This window comes from Asterias amurensis, chromosome 5, assembly GCF_032118995.1.
Source record: "Asterias amurensis chromosome 5, ASM3211899v1".
NCBI lineage: Eukaryota > Metazoa > Echinodermata > Asteroidea > Forcipulatida > Asteriidae > Asterias > Asterias amurensis.
In genome coordinates, this window is record NC_092652.1 from 27,951,324 (window position 1) to 27,971,247 (window position 19,924).

Genomic DNA, 19,924 nt, shown 5'->3' on the forward strand with positions numbered 1-19,924 from the left:
GATGTCCCTTCGGGGCCACCATACATTCCCTTTGGTTCGCGTTTTCTTATCGCTGCTATACGGCTCACACAACGAGGGAACCATTACCCTCATACACGGTCGACACTTGTCGGTGCGTGCACATGTCGTTCGACTTGCGACAGCTATTGAGCAAGTTTGTTTAACGGATTGTTTGAAAATGTGTTTGTTTACCATTAAAAAACCTGTGGAAAACTCAATTGGTCGTCGAAATTGCGAGATAATAATGAAAGAAAAAACACCCTCACACGAAGTTGTGTGCTTTCAGAATGCTTGATTTCGGAACCTCTATAGGTCGATCGAAATCAAAATGTTTGTGGAAAATATTACTTCCGCTCGAACTAAGTTACTTCAGCAGAGGGAGCCGTTTCTCAGTGTTTAAACTATAAACAGCTCTCCATCATTGCTTGTTGTGTCATGGTTAGGCCTAGTAGTTTTATGCTAACAATTATTTTGAGTAATTACAAATAGGCCTATCTGCCTTAATCAGTATTCAAATGCTATCTTACGGTCATGCAGTAATTTCGAAATAATTATGGTAATAAAAATAATACGACAAAAAAAAACCCATGAATCATTATCAGCTAGCTATTTTGATTTAATGCAAACCAATCCATCCCGGACTCGAAAAAAAAGGTACATAAAAAAAAAAAACTGTCTGGCACCCCTGAACAAAGATATTGACAAAATAGGGACACCGCCAATATAGGGCTAGATAGCTCAGTTGGTAGAGCGCGCCGGCACGTTAATCCGGAGGTCGTTGGTTCGAATCCCACTCCAGTCAATTCTTTGTTCAACCCCCGCCCCCCAATAAAAAAAACACACTAAAAAAACTGTCATTAAAAAAGATGTCCCTTACCTCCCAGACCTCAAGTTGTTCGTAAAACATAAACGACTGATTTTACGGTGGTTCGAAAGTGAACACCAACCAGCACGCAAGATGAATTAATACTATTATTAGGGTATACAGCAATTTTTTCCTCGATTCGGACCTTCGATCGGTATAATAAATTAATGGTTCTGTGCTTAATAGAGTGTGGTGTTCAGTTCCCTTGAAAAGTAGACAGCAAGTACCTCACGTCATTTGCCATGATGTATGGTATAAGGTCTAAAAATAAGTCTGCGCACACCAGGACATTCTTTTAATTGCTTATTTCCCTCTGTGTGGGCTGCAGATATGATCATTGTTTATTTATTAAGAAATAAACCTCAACAGAATACTAATTTTTGGCATTAACAATTGTTAAATTGTGATGTATATATATAAACATGTGTATTTACTCATAATATTATTTGAAAATGCTCAATTTATGCTACTTTGTGTAACGTGCAAACACTGGATCAAAGAGCGTGGTTGCCGAAATTGACCAATAAGGAAATAGCGCTTAGAGGGGTCTATCAATTGACGCAACCTACCCACCATGCATGTAAATGAAGTATGCATTTTGTGTGTGTGTGTTTATCTGTGGTGTTTTGCCTACGTACGTACGTGTATGTGGTAAAAGTGCAGGGTAGAATAGGACGATTTGCATGTAAAACATAGTAGCATGCATAACGTTCAATCAACGATGCGATAGATCAATGAAGAAAATAGCCGCCATTTTAGCCAAGCCTCTCGGTCTAATTTGCTGCCAGGACTCGGCGCAATTCAACGCGTAATTGCCGTCTGTTCAGTTTGAGAGGCGAGGGTTACCTTCATTTCGTCCTACATTTGTATTTGGAGAAGGAAAATTAAAAAAAAAAGGTCAGCATAGCCGACAAAATTAAGGGTGGTTCCACGATTCCGGGTTTGGAGAGACGTGTTTGCAGAAGGAACGTGGCCTACCCCTGGTCACGTGGTAATTCTTCGCTTCTGCGGTTTTGCGATGATCTCTACTGACGGTGCAAACTTCTCTGTGTTTCCAGTGAAATTGTCTGAACCTCTAGCCTCGGCAGTCGGCTCATTTACCTCTGAAAGGTCTGTTTCTTGAGAAAGGAATATAGCTTTTTAATTATCAACATCCAAATGTTCTAATTAAATGACGGGTTTACGCGGGAAAATGGCCAGGAAGTTGTGTATGTCACGTGCATGAAATACACACATTCATAACACTGGCCAGTCAGTTTCGGTAGTTTATGATGTTTATAAAAAGTGACGTATTGACTATGAATGTGAGCACTTAGCCAGGCCCATGGCCATGAGCTCAGAAGTTCAGTGCAAAAACCGTACAAGACAAAATATACCTACCAGTTTCCAGTTAAAACTTTAGGAAAAGTGTGAAGATGGAACAGGAGAGTCCCAGGAGATGAGACAAATATACTCTCCTTTCCTTTCTTCCAATAGACCTTATGCATTGGCGTCATCCAGTCGCCATCTTTGAGGTCAAACGGTGACGAAACAATCGAAACGCACATAGATTGGCCAACGAACAACCTCCTTCTGACCTCAATGTGGGGGCGACGTACTGAAATGACGTCATGTGCATAAGGTCTATACCCTTTTTTGTTGTTAAACAACACATTTTCAACAACACAAGCTTGGTTGGAATCTTTGGATGGTTAGACTTGTGCTCAAAGATCATCGAGCCAGGCCTACACCTCCACTCACTTGGTCTATCTAATTGCAACCACCAATTTGAATAATAAAATAATGTTGGATTTTGTGAACTATTTCATTGTTATTGTGGGAATGGCCGACCTTTAAAGGTAAAATCTTCCTTCCCCTTGTACATGGACTTTGGTTACTCCTAGAACATCATATGTTGACAACTCTCATGACAATAACGAGTCTGCTTTTTTTTTTTCTGGTTCTCTTCTTGGTTCCCAGACGCGTGTCAATATGTTTTGTACACAAGCACGAATCAGGTGTTTTTTCTTTCCAGGACGAACGTGTGCAGATAGTTCTCCCTGTTTGTCCTACTCCTAGGAAAAAAAATATGACCAGGGTCATCACGTGTCAGGACGTACCTCGCGGGCAATTGGCATAATGTACTTGTATGGTAGGGGTCGCACTAAATACCGACAACTCACCACCCCTCCTGACAACTCACGACAACAATTTTTAAATGCACTTTAACAGAACATTTGAACATAAGTCAACTGTTGAATATATGCGCATGAGTCATATGCATCTAAATCACTTTTAAACTGTTGAAAAAAAATTATTAGAGCCTAATTTTTGCAAAAAAAAGAAAAAAAGAAGAGATTTAACAAAATTGAAACTTAATAAAGGAACCATAAAAAAGCAGACTCATTATTGTCGTTAGAGATGTCAACCTATTGCAGGTTACGGGAGACGATAGCGGGATGAAACCACATAGTTCTAGGAGTAGACTTTGGTCATGACGGAATGATCAATTTTTTTTTTAACCGTGTCATGATTAGGCCTGGGCGAATTATTTGAATATCCGGTTAATGGCAAATAGGTTTTCCTATCCGTAACCGCGAATGCCTTTTTTTTCGTAACCGGATATCCGCATAGGGCGCGAATACCTATTTATTAACGGGATAGTTCTGTAATTACAACCAAGTAACCGGATATTCTTTTAATATCCGAATATCCGCGGACGTCGGGCGACAACTGATAGGAATGTTTTGTCTGAATCCTTATGAAACTTCTATTAAGACAGCATAAAACAGCATAAACTAAGTATTTAACTATGCTCACCTCCCTGAAGAGTTAAAACAGTGACATTTCTGACGTAATTTGTTCAAAGATTATGAAAGTTTTCCTTCACGTAGAGTCAATCACGATCAAAAGAAAAAGCAAATCGCCATCTTTAAATTAGATCCGGTTATTTTTATGAATGAAACATGTGACACTGTCTGAAACTAATATCAATCCATCCATACGATCTCATTCACAAACAAACTGGCCCTCTAGCGGCCAAAAAAAAAACTTTTTTAATTTTATTTTTAAATAGCGCCCTCCAGCGGCAAAAAAAACTATTCGAATATCCGGTTAATTTCGGATAGTTGGCCAGTGATATCAAAATATCAAAATTTCACTAATCGCCCAGCACTAGTCATGATAAATTTTATCTCTTTTTTTCCACATACTGAATTTTTTCCTAATAATCTTGAATGTTTTCCTCATATTCATAATGATATTTAATGAGTTGGCCTATTGTGCTTGCTTCCCTTCCATGGCAACAGATATTATACCATGTTCGCCTTTAAATAAGGGCATCCATCACTTTCCGCAAACTAACAAAATGTGTTCTTGATACATGTAGTCTTTTATTGTTTAAATTTTTTACTTATACTCGGAGTTCTCCACAGGGTTACATTTTGTCCGGGCGCTAAACCAATCCTGCACTATTGTCAAATTGCGCAAACCATTCCTGCACTGTTTTCAAATTGCGCAAATAATTCATGCACGATCTCCAAATTGTGCAAATTATTCCATATCTATCGGCATATTGCGCACACTACTCCTGTACTATCGGCAAATTGCGCAAACTATTCGTGCTCAAATACATAAGCCATTGCACAAACCACAAACCATTCCTGCTTGATCGGCAGTTGCACAAACTATTCCTGCAGAATCGACTGATTGTGCAAACAATTTTGCGCAAATTATTTCAGAACGAACAAAACCACTTTGTGCAATATTGCCCAAAAAAGGTTTTGAGTTTCAGATTTACGTACGGGTATTTTTCGATCTCTGATCGGTCTCCTCATACCACGTAAGTTCGATTTCAAGTCTGAGAGTGCGGTAATTTCTCTTCAGCGATGTAGAATTCCCCCGTAGATTTGCTACCATGCTTTAACTCGCTCTAATGACGGATGTTTATTCACTAGAGGGCGCTGTTTCAGCCAATAATATATCAGGACGACTAAACCGCACGATTTACAGACTTGGGACCAAGTTTAAATACCACGCTGTTGTCAAATGGTGGTCAGGATGCCCTGCGACACAGAAAAATGCACGCGTAGTGCCATTACGAACTGCCAGCCAACTTCCGGGTACAAGTCTTTGCACACTACACTAATTTTACCTCCCTGTGTTCGTCGTGAAGTGTTTGTCAAATTTTTTGTCCAGGCGTGATGTGATATTTTTTGTTCGGGCGCACAACGATTTTGTCTGGTTGCAGCATTTTTTGTCTTGGCGCATGTGGTATTTTGAGAACTTTGTCTGTGCTGCAGTTCTGATACTTCACGGATGCAACGAAGGCGATTGCCTCCGTGTCCCCTGGTCATTGCCTTGGTGCCCTTTAAATGCTCCAGTACAAGTTTGCAATTTCATCATAGGGTGCCCTTTACCAAGAAGAAAACGCCTTGGTGCCCTTGCCCTTTCAAAAATGAAGCGTACAGCCCTGGTGCTGTGTACAGTTCAATTATTGTTGCACATTTTACATGAACGTTTGTTGAGCATTCTGCCTCGTGTTGGCAACAGGCCAACTTATAGGAGTCAGTCAGTGCCACTGCACTGATGTCCTGGATATAAAGCTTCTTTACAATGCGAACACAAATTTGACTAAAACTTTCTAAATTGTTTTACCTGATTTGAGAAGTTAAAATTCCATTTATATTATATTCTTTGTGTCCCTTTCAATGAGTTCACAGCTAACAAATGTATCCATAGAAGAAATTACTTCCTAAAATAAGTCAAAGTTCTGTACTGGCGATGTGATCATCATGCACCAATTGATAGTGTGAGCTTATGTGTGCATGATATCAAGTATAGTGCTGCCATTGGCATTACGGAACATAACCCTTTTTAAATTTGCGCAAGATAGTCATGCGTAAAAACAAATTTGAAAATGCTCAAAAAAAAAATTGCAGCTTGCGCAAATTAAAAAAGGCTGTTGCATCTCCAGCCGCCACGAGAGGGCGGTAGTGATCAACACAAGAAAATGTTTACAAGCAAGTCCATCTACGACGTGCGTATGGGAAACCTCAATTTCAATTTTCTTTTCACAAATTATTGACGCCAAAGAAGAAAATTCAACAGCTTAACAAAATTCATAGTGTTCCTTTATCATGAAGCCAATGGTTTTAACATTAGATGTGCCTTTTAAAGTTTTATCAAAGAAAGTCCTCCTTTAAAAAACTGGGATACTCATAAGAAAGGAATACCAATTTCTCCTCTGTCGATGGGTTTTGGACAAAAAGTCATACAAATTAAATTTGGTCGCACTGAAAAAGCCGCTAGTTTATGACAACTGGCAACTCAAGATTTGAATGCTCTGAAAATAACCCCACATTATAACAAGAGTAAACCATGACATTTTTATGTGGAAGAGTCCTAAAAATCCAAAAGGGTATATTATTATAGCCTCTAAAGAACAAGATCTTTTCCACGTAGTAGTAAAAACTAGTGTTGTCTGCTATGTTGCCTTTGACTTTTCTTACCATACCATTATCCTGCAGGGGTAACTTGTGACTTGAGGCCTTAGTTGTCTTTTTAAAGTAGATTTACTGAGCCTGTCCCCATTTCCCCTCCCCCCGTTATTTAGATCGTTAATGACCTGATTTGTCTGAGATGTGAATGTGACGTCATGATAACATGGACTGGCTGCTTGCTACCGTGGTCATGTTAAACTGAAACTTGCAAATTTTGCTACCCCTGCAGGACAATGGCATCGTCCAAATTTGGTCCAGGGCAAGATGCCGATGGTGTACCATACTTACTAAATTTTATTTTTCTAATATAATATTTTCAACAGATTGTTGCCGCCTTATATGTTTTGAGTGCATTTTCACTGTTCTCCAAACAAAAGTGTTGAAAGGGTGGCCCGCCTCCTAAAATTAAGGCTACCCTGCCAACGAATTGGCTGCCCTGCTAAAATTATTGGCCACCCTGCCCCAAAAAGGACAAACCGACTACGAAACTACAGCTTCAGAAATGTGATCTTAAACAAACGCTAAAACACGATGTACACACAACCTCATAGTTCATATGCGGAGTGCATCAACCATGCCACACACCACGCACACCACACACACCACACACACACCGTCGACGTCGTCCAAACCATGGAAATACCCACTGCATGCATAGTGCATAAACAGTCCGCACGCTGTGATTTGCCGTTGATAGACTCCAACAAAATACGCATGTTCATGAACTGAGAAAGAATTGCCGCACAGTGTGCCACACGCATGTACAGAACGGTACAATCCTTAAAGCGTATTCAACGTATAACTATCGCCCATTGAGGGCATGCGCAATGTGGGGCAAAGTTCATTGATAAATAACTAATCTGTGTGTTACCGATTGTTGAATCTTAATTGTTGTTCTTAACGATGGAATCGCTATCACTAAATTCATAAAAATGTTTTTTCGATGGAAAAGGTATTAATTAGGCCCAACATTTGGGGATAAGATCGTCCAAAAATGTGTGTTTATTTTATTTCCGTTTTGAAAATTGCACGTGATCACCGTACGATCACCTACACTGTGCGTGCGACAGCGGATCATCCCTTTGAGGTTATTGGCGAGGCGTACAAAGCAAAATAAATAAGAAATTGTAGTTTTGATTTAGTTTTTAAAATAAGGTTGTTCCGACCGAAACGGATATCAATCAATAGGTAGCGTCGTCTGGCCCAGGGATTAATAACATTACTTTTAAGAATAGGTTTTCTCAAGCATTTGTTGCTTAAAAAAGGGCGCCAGTTTAATTACTTCATGCCGCCCTCCTAAAAAAAGTCTGTGGAGAACACTACATTTAAAACTTGTCTGTTGCAGGATCCTTAAAGGCAGTGGACACTATTGGTAATTACTCAAAGTAATTATTAGCATAAAACCTTACTTGGTAACGAGTTATGGGGAGAGGTTGGTAGTATAAAACATTTTGAGAAACGGCTCCCTCTGAAGTGGAGTAGTTTTTGAGAAAGAAGTAATTTTTCACAAATTTGATTTCGAGACCTCGGATTTAGAACTTGAGGTCTCGAAATCAACCATCTAAACGCACACAACTTCGTGTGACAAGGGTGTTTTTTCTTCTTTCATTATTATCTCGCAACTTTGATGACTGATTGAGCTCAAATTTTCATAGGTTAGTTATTTTATGCACAAAAAGGGTTTCCATGTGATTTACAAGTAAGTGGAAATGTAAAGGTATTGGATAAGCTTTAACTTTTTTTGTAGAGGTGATGACATCAATAAGTGAGACTTTTTACAAATTTTAGTGTGACCATTCTCATTTTTTTGGTTCAATTCTGTAGACTCCAGGCAAATAAATTCCAATGAACTATTGAAAATTTGTGTGTATTTTTAAAAAAAAAGCTTTGCCTGATTTTGCCATTACTTAAATATATTCTCTTTTTTTTCTCTTTAGTCCCAATGCCTTGGTGGTGTGACGGCCATCCCCAGGCTATGCTGCATGGCTGCGATGGCTCCAGCCTTGACCGATGCTTCTGCCCACCCTTCTACCTTTAAGTTGCCAGTCTCTCCTGCGGATCCTGGACAAGCTGGCTTCGAAGCTACCCCAAGTGATCCGACAAGCCCAGGGTTACCCAACGGTCACTCTAACACTAACCACACGCACATTGACTCTGATCAAGCCATCCAGGACTCTGGGTTTGAGAGAGGCAAATTGGTAAAGCAAGGTAGTCAGAATAAATCAGGGATCAATAACCATAGGTCAAAGGTCAGGCTTTTTAAAGCAAACTCTCAGAGAGGTAGAATTCCTGAGAACTTAAGACTTCTTGGGAAGTTGGACAGAGGAAAGGCAGTGGGAACTGGTACTTGTCCCTTGACAGCCAGGGGTCCTGGCTTGAACAACGGGGGCGAGGCTGTTGTGGACAACAGTAAGAAAATGAGTAATTCAGCTGTCTCTGGAACCGTTGATAAGCAGCAATCTTGTCAGACAAACGCCCATGTAGCAACCACCATGCCTCCAGAAACGTCATCTCTCTCGTTGGCAAATAAAACTGATGCGACAGGTAGCAGTTCCACTGCCACTGCGGACTCTTCTGAAGCCGAAGATGATACGCTTGGTGGTGAGATTAAGACCCACTCCTTTGATAGAATTTACAGTGTTTCTGATCGGGAAACGATTCTTAACTATGGAAAGGTTAGTAAGCTTGGACGAATGTTTCAAGTAGATACAGTGGCCAGCAATTCTTCAACACCTAAACTCTTGGCACCAGACCAAATACAATGCGCCATTGATCAGAGCTCTTATTTAGCACAACGGGCAAGACAGCTCGTTCAAAAACTTAGAAGATTGCAGGCAACTCACATCAGCACCCACAGTCAACGGCAGATCCAAAGCTTTGTTCAAGAACAGCACAAGAATCTTGAAGAAAAGGCTGCTGAGGCTGATGCGGAAGGTTGTCCAGAATGTAAACGGAATTCTTCATCAAATGTTGCAGATGTTAATAATACATCAACGTCACAGAAGGAGCCAGCCGTGAGCACAGGCCCAGATGTCACTATTGGAGATAACCACCTACCTCGAACTTGTAATCATAAGCGGAAGCTTTTGCCAACAAGACCTACTGATGTTGATGTGTTAGGAAATATTTCAGTCAAGTCGGCAGTCAGACAGCTCCAATCTAAGTTGGATCATGTAGAGAGTTGGGTTGACGATGATGAAACGGAGAGTAGCTCAGGAGGAGAGAGCTGTGATGAGGGGGATGATACTCTCCCATCTTACGCACAAACTCGACAAAAGCATAAAATACCATTGTAAGTAATTGCTCTTCATTTGATAGGGCAAAATCATGAATCTTACAACTGTATCACAAATTGGAATCAAATATAAATTCATGCAAGCCTGGTGTTACACCGAGGCCTTGGCCTTGGTTGCCCTTGTCTTTACCTTGGTGCCCTTTCAAAATTTTCCAATGAACTTACTAGATTTCTAATGGAAGTGCCCTTTGTAAAAGTTTGTTTTTCCATTTGTTGAAATGTAACACCCTTTTTAAACCAGGACCCAATTTCATTGGATGCTTACTGTAGCAGAAATATTTGCTTAACCCTTGGCGTATTTCGCAGGTTAGCAGAAAAATTGGGTGGCCATGTTGCGTGTTTACAGTGGATTTGCATTTTGACAGCATTTATTTTTGTGCGGTAAGCACCGGAAGGTTAGCATGCCTTTTTGTGTGCCCACGGTTAGCAGCGCTATGAAATAACTGCACAGAAAGCACAAAATCTGCCGCTAAGCAGCGCTATGAAATTTGGACCTGATGAATTAATCTCTTTGAGAGAAGATTGTTACCCAGTTCTCAAAAGTTTTTGTTTCAATTTCTGACTTGATGGTTTTGAACAATTGTTTGTTGTTCAAAAGATTTTTGAATAGGAAGACATCAACAATTTTGTAATGTTTTATCCACAGCCTTTAATTAAAGTTAGCGAATTTGTTCTCTCATGACAATGCTTTTTCATCATGTTTGCAGACATAGGCGAGCTGTATGGAAGTGGGCCGTGGAGAGAGCTTCTATTGCCAGTCGCTGGACGTGGCTTCAAGCACAGGTATCTGATTTAGAATATCGCATCAGACAACAGAGTGACATTTATCGCCAGACACGGGCTAGTAAAGGTGTTGCTGTCCTGGGTGAACCATCCTCAACCGAAGAACTTATGAAGGTACGTGTTATGACGTCAACCAAAACCAATCGGAAGCTTTCTCCAATCGAAGCCAAGATTGCACGGCTAGGTGGATCCCAGGAGATGTCCCCATCAAATTTGTCATCCTTGCTGAGCAACGTCGACCGGCAGACAGCAAGGCTGAAGAAATCTCTCCAGAACTGTGTATCTCCTGGGCTTCAATCGCCTCCAACAGCATCTAGCACACCAACAACAGCTGCTGGAAAGATGCCATACACAAAACCTATGAATGGTATTGTAGGCAATTCATCCACTCATGGGAGTCCAGTGTTAAACAGCAAGTCAGCTTCACCAATTGGTTCACATAGACAACCGGAGACAAACTCGATCTCTTCTCCATCATCCATCAACCCGGAGGAACATTATTGTGCAAGGACGCGACCCGTATGGTACTTTCGCAAGCGAAAACTAATCCGAACGATGAACATGCATCATTATAGCCGTAAGAGTCAGAAGTTGTCATCGGTTCGGTGTGGTTGCTGCCCACCCCTGATGCCTTGTGTGATGTGTGGAGGTCGATTTAATCATGTTGAAAAGCCAAAGGAACCAGATATGGCCCCACTTAATGAGAGAGTGGCTCAGTTGGATTACTCCTTTCATCCAGTCTTGTCTTTCCCACAAGGTAAATTTGGGGCTTTTGTAGTTCATGTAAAATTTGCATAAACTGAGTTGCATAATATACAAATAATGAATGTTTATGAGTGCATGGGTGCAAATATGTTCATGAGTTGGAAGATGGAATGTTCTATTCAATGAGGCGGAGCCGTGTTCAATGGAACATTTCATCTTTCAAAGAATGAACATATTTGCACTACTGCACAAATGAAAAACATTCATTATTTGTTTTATATAACATCCAAGTAGATCCTTGTCATTTTGATGGAAAGATACAACTTTCAAAACAAACAAAGCGTAGGCCTACAATTTTTAATTGTAGAAGCCGAATGCTAGTAATTTTACTAATATGCCTTGCAGTAACGCTGCTGCGTTACCAAAGACACGCGCACGCAGTGATGTTTTTACTCGGCGTGCAATGGTACTTTTCGGATGGAACGAAAAAGCACGGTGAGTGACTCAGCGTGCAATGGTACTTTTATTTGCTATCACGTGACGGACAATCCTCCAATCAAATGGCAAGGATCTGCTTGGGTGTTATATAATATGTGCCTTGTAGTAACCCTGCTGCGTTACCAAAGACACGCGCAAGCAGTGATGTTTTTTGCTCAGCGTGCAATAGTACTTTTCGGATGGAACAAAAAATGCATGCTAAGTGACGTAGCGTGCAATAGTACTTTTATTCGCTAACACGTGATGGACAATCCTCCAATTAAATGGCAAGGATCTGTTTAAGTGTTACATATATATAATATACTTTATTCAAAACAGTTTATAATTCACCTTTTTAACATATGTAATTCTCATTTATAGACTCCATACAGAAAAAACAACTATGATTCTTCACAAGGTTGTTGAATAAAATATTTTCCTTATGGAGGACATGTTTTTACGGGTTAAGCAATTTTGTTTGCATCAATGCATGGTTGATACCAGGTAAATGGGTTATGTTTAAGGGAGAGTAAAAACCCGAATCCCATTCCTCCCAAATCTTGCAAGATTATATTCAAGAAGATGTCTGACATTGTAGTGTGCGGCAATGCAGGACCAAATTAATTGCTAATCATTGGGCCATGCACCCTCAATTTATTCAAGTCCAAACAGTTTAGGAGGATTTTTGGGTTAACTTTCCCCAAATCTTACTCAAGCAAAACATTGGTTGGCTGGAATTCGATGGATTACTTTTTCGCTTGAAACTGTTATCCTGGTATATCATGAGGCCAGACAGGCATGCAAGTTATTCATTTATTTCAGCGTGAATTAACATTTACTGAAGTGCGTTTTGGCGACCCCAACCAAAAACTGTTTCGGTTGTTGGTCGTTGGTTCTGCTGTTCAGACTGAACGATAACCGAGTTGTGAGCTCGGTTACCGTTTTGGTTATGACGTCAGAAACAGTTTTTGGTTGGGGTCGCCAAAACGCACTCCTGAATAGAGCTAATTTGAAGTCCCCTGAGGGTTCAATCGCAATGTTAACAAAGTGAATTTATTACTTAAAAAAATGCACACATATTAAGCTTAGGCGGTTATTTGGTACTATATTGAGTAGTCACGGTATTTGTTCAATACCGAGAATACCGGGAGTTGTTTTAGAAATACCAAAATACTTGTGTGCGAAATTTTCAATTTCAATACCGCGGTATAAACATAAACCATGACCGCATGTGCTTTAGCCTCTTCAAAAAAGGAGAGAGAAAAGCTGTTTGGCCCTAAATGCAGAGAATACAAAGCGGCCAATCTGAGCAGACAGTTTTATTACATGTATGCTTGTGATTTCAGCAGTTTCTTCTCACCCACAATACTGGCCATATTTCAAGTCAGTGTTTTTTTTTAGTTTGTTGACCTGTCTGAAAAGATCCTGGCAAACAATATCATGGGGATGGTATACTGTGGATCCTGAAATAAAATACCACCCAAGTTTAACACACAACTATGTATGCGTAATTCTGTCATAACTTGTGTACATAATTTGCTCCACTAAACTTTTCACCCAAATCTTTCTTGTAGATGTTCCACTTTCACTACAGTTTGAAGGAATGATGAAAAGCAACGAGTGGCAACGTAAACCACCACCCTCAAAACTGTCAAACATGAAAAAGTAAGTTTGTTGTTGCTAGTTTGTCACTAGTTTTTTCTGAGATTCAGGGATGTGATTTCTCCGTTTTTAACCGTAAATCCGTGTTTTTGTTATTGTATTATATGTAAAAAAAATTCACAATAAAACTATATAAAAAATCCCAGTTTGCAAAGTAGGGATTTCAAAACCGATTAAACCATTAAAGTATACCTACATGTAAGCAGACCCCAAACCAGCAGGTTCTCTCTCGCAAGCTTTCACGGTTTGCGTTAGAAAACTTTCATGCTTTTTTTCCGAAAGCCTATCACATTGCTGGAGATTACTCAAAGCAACTGAGTGTCTTGAGTCAATGTAGAGAGTCAATATTTTGTAACTGGCTAATCCAAGCGTCACTATGGTTTACAGTGAGACCAAGTGTTGTCTACTTTCTATGAGAGTAGAAAATATTTGGCTATGAAAAAAACTTAATGTTCAAAAATTATCCTTTGTCATTGAAAATATGTGTCGATCAAGAAGACTTTACAAAATACCTTTACTATCCCTGAGTGAGAAGAGTTTAGTCTCAACCTTTTTAGGAGCCAGCTCTAGCCATCAGGGCCAAATTTCCTAGCGCTGCTTAGTGGCCAATTTTTTGCTTACTGTGCGATTTCTATTTCATAGCGCTGCTAGCCCTAAGCACACGAAAAGGCATGCTAACCTTCCGGTGCTTACCGCACAAAAATAAATGACGTCCCAATGCAAATTCACGGTAAACACGCAATATGGCCACCCAATGTTTCTGCTAACCTGTGAAATATGCCAAGGCTTAAAGGCAGTGGACACTAATGGTAAATGTCAAAGACTAGCCTGCACAGTTGGTGTATCTCAACATATGCATAAAATAACAAACCTGTGAAAATTTGAGCTCAATCGGTCATCGAACTTGACAGATAATAATGAAAGAAAAAAACACCCTTGTCACACGAAGTTGTGTGCGTTTAGATGGTTGATTTAGAGACCTCAAGTTCTAAACTTGAGGTCTCGAAATCAAATTCATTGAAAATTACTTCTTTCTCAAAAACTATGGCACTTCAGAAGGAGCTGTTTCTCACAGTGTTTTATACTATCGACCTCTCCCCATTACTCGTCACCAAGAAAGGTTTTATGTTAATCATTATTTTGAGTAATTACCAATAGTGTCCACAGCCTTTAAGCAAATTTTTCTGCTACAATAAGCACGCAAATTTGCTTACCGTTAAGCAGAGCTATGAAATTGGGCCCAGGTGATAATTAAAAGAAGTCTTCCCAAACTACTGATCTATTCATGACAACTGATAATATGCTGTGCAGAACTTTTTTAATTCCTTTTTAACAAACCTTAATTCTTATTCCTATCCCACCATGCAATGCCTTGGTACAGCTTGTCTATTTTTTGAAGTAAACAATGGTTGTTATCAGTAGTAATTTTATCACTACACAAATCATTACCCAGGAAGCGTCGCCCGAGCACACCAACTGAAGGCAAAGAAGTACGGAAGACCACACGAAAGTACGAGAGGAAAAACAAAGATAAGACAAAACGACGTCAGAATGCTGGTGAAGAGAAGTCCCTGAAAATGCTCCGCAAACTGGCTGCCCAGAGTAAGTTTGAATATTAGTACATGTGTGTGCTGTGCAATAACATTGAAGTCCTGATCCATTGGTCAAAAGATTCCCCACGTCAAACAGAGGCCTTGAGCTTGAAAGTCTTTAAGTTTCCGATATCTTGATGGATTTAACTTGTACATCCAAAACTACATAACTCTATAACTTGTACATCCCAAACTACTCTTTACATTGTTTGCTCAAAAGGGTGTAATGCAGGCTTTTGATTGATTGATTATTTTTGAGCAAGTCCTTCAGGGTTCTCCACAGGGTTAAATTTTGTCCGGGCGCAATGTAATCCTGCACTGTTTTCAAATCGCGCAAATAATTCATTCACGATTGCCAAATTGCCAAAATTGTTCATGCACTATCGGCATATTGCGCACACTATTCCTGCACTATCAGCAAATACTATTCCTGCAAGATCGACTGATTATGCAAACTTCCCTTCCAGGTAGGTTACTGCTGAAGAGAGATGCAAAATGCTTCAAACCGACTATTTGAAGTTTTATAAATCTGTCATATGTGTTTGTTACTTTCAAAAGCAATGAAAGACATGCGACATGGGAGAGGGGATGGAAAGATCCTGAAACGTCCTCGCTCCAAAGCCAACTCTCTTCCAGGGACACCCAAGAATCTGCTGACAGACGAGATCAACAGGCGGTGTCGCACAGATATCAAAAAGAGGCGGGCTGCACAGCTAGCAATTGGTATGTATAAGAACCCTCAGTCAAGCTTAACTGATTATAATCCAACATCACATTATTAAAGTCACCTGGAAGTGGTATTTTTTTTAAATAAAGCTTTTGTTACTAAAATATGTGTTTTTATGAGAGGAATGTGAATAAAAAATTAACTAAGGTTTAAAAATCTTAGTTTTGATTGTATTTACAAATTTACGAGTAGGCCCCGACCGGAGAGGGCACTGTTCGTGACGTATTTCAAGGCGCGATATTTGGAGAGAAAATTTGTAGTCGGGCCCCCATACATTACGTCTGGGAACATGGCACATCAAAACAAATTTAGACACGATTTTACGCACATACGTACATTGAAACTTGAATATGTTGAACGCCTAGTGGTTTTTACAAAAGCTATTGCTGCTATTTTTATTTAACTATGCGACTTTTTAGTGACCAAATGGGTTGTAAGATGTGGGTCTGCCTACGTATTATTATAGAAATACGGCCACGGAGCAGACTGCACGCACGCACTATGGCTGCTGTATAATGGGCGGACGGTCACATAGGACCTGCACGCACGGTGAATCGCATGCGGTACCAACAAAAAATCGTGTCACTTGGCAAAAGCTAAAAACATACCCTCAAAGTTCAAACTTACCCAAAATTTTTTCACGTTTAGCAAATGCTCCTCTGAGTTCGTCACGTCTTTCAGATACCTTCTTCGACTTCCCACTAGCTAGAAAAATTGTTGGGACGGCGTCGTGTTTAAGAATGGCTCTTCTCGTCATGTCAAATGAGTTGTGTATCCAGGATTCGAAGCACGACGGCTCTAAGTGTTCGCTGCAGCGCTGAAAAAGACGTCGGACCGGACCACTTTGCTCTAGTTAATCTGACTTTCGCAGCCCACAACCGCCTATACTTGGGATCTGCAGGAAACAGATGAAGACTGACCCCATCTTTAGTTGTTTTGCTGCATCCAGCAGCAATACACCTGGTCGGCATTGCCGGAAAAATGCCAGAAAAAAAAACCCTTTTTCGCAGCGTACAAACTCAGTCACGTCTTAGAATTACATGTAATTTTGCACGTGTGTTTATCTACGCATCGAGGGGGGTCTATGTTTGTTCGAGGCAAGTTTTTCTATGTCACAAAAGGGGTAGGCGGAGTCAACCCCCCAGTCACTTAATTAATTTTTTTAACATATAAATCGTGACAAACAATTACTCAAAAAATTGTTTTATTGTTAATAAACATATACTCTTATGTTTAAAAGAAAAAAGAAAAAAATCCTATTTCCAGGTGCCTTTAAGTTTAATGGTGTACACACCATCATCAACCAACGCCTGAGATATTGGACTTTGTTGCATAACATGCTGTGACCGAGTAATCAAGCGCATGGGACTTCAGCTCCAGCGTTTTCGAACTGAGTGTTGGTTCAAGGTCTTGACACTTTTGTTCTTAATCGAGACAAAAGCATTTTGGCTGCGGAATTGGACTCAAAATTCTTGACTGTTTTTTTTTTTGCTAGTGGAAAATAAATCATTGGATTTCTGACTATTACAGTCAGATATTCAACCTTCCCTAAAATATGCAGATAAATGTTTACTTTCAGGTTTTAAAATGTCAAATGACATATAACTGTCAAAAGAGAAATCCCCAGTGGATAACTGGTTTTGTATCAAGAAGGTATTTTAATAGCCTCCCGAGGTAGCAAACTTAAAGTAGCAGCTTGCTAACAGGTTAAATACAGACATACAGACTTTAACCATGTAGCGATAAGGTGAGCAGCAGATTACCCATCTTAAACTTGGTTCGAAAGCACAAAGGCTGTTAATTTACATTCAATAAATCTTTTACACTCTTTTCATTGTTTATGTGCTCCCCCCAGTGAAGCCCTGTAGTTTATACAGTAAGTGGTGTTGATGGTTGTGCTATTTTACCATGTATTGTAGTGTAGTATACAACATTTTTGCCAACTCTGACGTTAACAAAACCGGTTGAAAAAGTAGTGATTATGGTAATTGGATGATTATTTGAAAAGTGGTAGCTATATTGGTTGATCATTTTGAAATTACATAATCATAGCCTCCGTAGAAATACTTCTTGTAGAAAAAAAAGAATTCTCATACACCCAACCAGAAATGTGTGTGTATGTGAAAGTATTCCAGTATCAAGTGATTAAAGGGTGTTGGTTTGAAAGTAACACCCATCATTAATTTGGTTGACACAGCTGCTCTAAAGAAGACCAGAGCTCGTAGTCTCTCCCTCCCAAACATCGAGGATCACCTGTGCTTCAGTAGCAGTATGTCCAGCCACTCTGGAACAACAACCTTAGGTGATGGAAGTGGTGGCCTCTCCCACTCCATGCCGTCCTCATCCCTGCAAAACTTCCTTAAGCCAAGACGCCCAGGTGGTAACTCTGACCAGTATGATATCGACAACATTGTCATCCCCTACTCGATGCTGGCATCGACAAGGGTGGAGAAGTTGGAGTACAAGGAGATCATGACACCAAAGTGGAGAAGACTGAGTGAAGGAGAGAAGCTTGCTGCTTGTTTGAATCATCACCTTCAGGAACAACAACAGCTCATTCAGGTTAGTGCCATATTTATTTCATTAACCCTATTTCCCTAGGATTTTTTGCTAAAAACATACCAAATCCGCCAAAATCAATCAAATGAGAGACAGTAAATATGCAACTGTATTCAATATAATTGCATGATCCATCATAATCAAGCAAAGCATTTTTTTCATAAGCACTAAGGTCCGGCAAGTTTTTTTTAACCGATATAACGAAAATTCAATACCAGGAATACTCGATATATCAAGTTTTCCTCGGTCAGGATTCAGGATGATGATGAATCTTACTTTAAAAAAAAACAGTTTTCACAAAATTCCAAAGACCGGGTTTAGATTTATCGCTTTTCGGCTTGATCCTTCGTGCTTCAAATTGCCCCGCCTTGCTCCGTTTTTGTATTCATTTTTTCCCCCTACCAACGAAGAAAAGGTGTGATTTCATTGCCACTTCTGCTCGCTAGGTGAAGAGAACTTCCCTCCCCGCATGACACCATGAGGCATGCTCCGGTTTCTGGTAGTTTGTTTACTCACAAAGGTACTATTATGCTGCTAGAACACAAACTTCACAATTCTCCTTTTACAGCATACCTTCTACACTGTTAATGCACAGTCTTGCTCCATTGTGTTTTATTGCTTGTTGTATAAGGAGATGCGGGGCTGGAACCAGATAAAAAAGGGACAAGTATTCGATGGCAATCGTCAGTTTACGCGATCAATGGGACATTATTTTCCGTATTTGTTTCCGCTGAAGGGTTGCATGCTAAGTTTTCGCTAGTGCTTGTCGAATAGTGAAACTTTGGTATTCGGTAACCGCTGGCCAACTATCCAAAATTAACCGGATATTCAAATAGTTTTTTTCTGCCGACAGAGGGCGCTATAAAAAAGAAATTAAACAAAAATTAAAAATATTTTTCTTGCCGCTAGAGGGCGCTGTTCGTTTGTGAATGAGATCTTATGGGCGGATTGATATTAGTTTTAGACAGTGTCACTCGGTTCATTCATAAAAATAACCGGATCTAATTTAAAGATGGCGATTTGCTAATTCTTTTGATCGTGATTGACTCTGCGTGAAGGAAAACTTCCGTAATCTTTGAACAGTTACGTCAGAAATGTCATTGTTTTAACTCTTCACGGAGGTGAGCATAGTTAAATACTTAATTTATGCTGTTTTATGCTGTCTTAATAGAAGTTTCTTAAGGATTCAGACAAAACATTCCTATCAGTTTTCGCCCGACGTTTGCGGATATTCGGATCTTATAGAATATACGGTTACTTGGTTGTAATTACAGGATTATCCGGTTTATAAAAAGGTATACATGTATGCGCCCATTGCGGATATCCGGTTAAGAAAAAAAGGCATTCGTGGTTATGGATAGGAAAACCTATTCGCCATTAACCGGGTATTCGAATTATTCGCCCAGGCCTAGTTTTCGCCCTACCTTGATATGATATCGAAATTTTTAGGCACTTTCATCTTCATTAGAGCTTTCCAGACTGTTGCTTGCTACATGTATGGTGCTGTGGTGTTTCCGGTAGCATATCCACGCGTTCACTCTCGCTATGTTCCTTGGAAGTAGAAGATTTTACGCCACCACAGCTGGGACTTCATGTAGCGTGTGTAGTCAATTGCCTTTGGAGGTGCAGAGATGGTCTTTTTCTCGAGGCATCGAGTGCCATCATCGACGATCTTTCGCTGCATGGAGTGCTCCGAGGGTCTTTCCACCCTTGAAGTGCTGAAGACAGAAGAAGAAACCCTCTGCTGTCCTTCCAAGCAGCAACAGTCAATTGACCATT

The 19,924-nt window shown here is 40.0% G+C and overlaps 1 protein-coding gene across 1 annotated transcript in view; it reads left to right on the forward strand.

Moving 5' to 3' along the window:
* Positions 1 to 1,522: 1,522 nt before the first annotated feature.
* LOC139936966 (uncharacterized) overlaps positions 1,523 to 19,924 on the forward strand; it is a 29,113-nt gene continuing 10,711 nt past the window's right edge. The window contains exons 1-7 of the mRNA XM_071931840.1: positions 1,523 to 1,975; positions 8,283 to 9,637; positions 10,348 to 11,180; positions 13,180 to 13,270; positions 14,721 to 14,869; positions 15,418 to 15,582; positions 17,784 to 18,148. Of these exons, the coding sequence (XP_071787941.1) occupies positions 8,328 to 9,637; positions 10,348 to 11,180; positions 13,180 to 13,270; positions 14,721 to 14,869; positions 15,418 to 15,582; positions 17,784 to 18,148 (2,913 nt within the window). The 5' untranslated portion in view covers positions 1,523 to 1,975; positions 8,283 to 8,327. The remainder of the gene's footprint in view (positions 1,976 to 8,282; positions 9,638 to 10,347; positions 11,181 to 13,179; positions 13,271 to 14,720; positions 14,870 to 15,417; positions 15,583 to 17,783; positions 18,149 to 19,924) is intronic.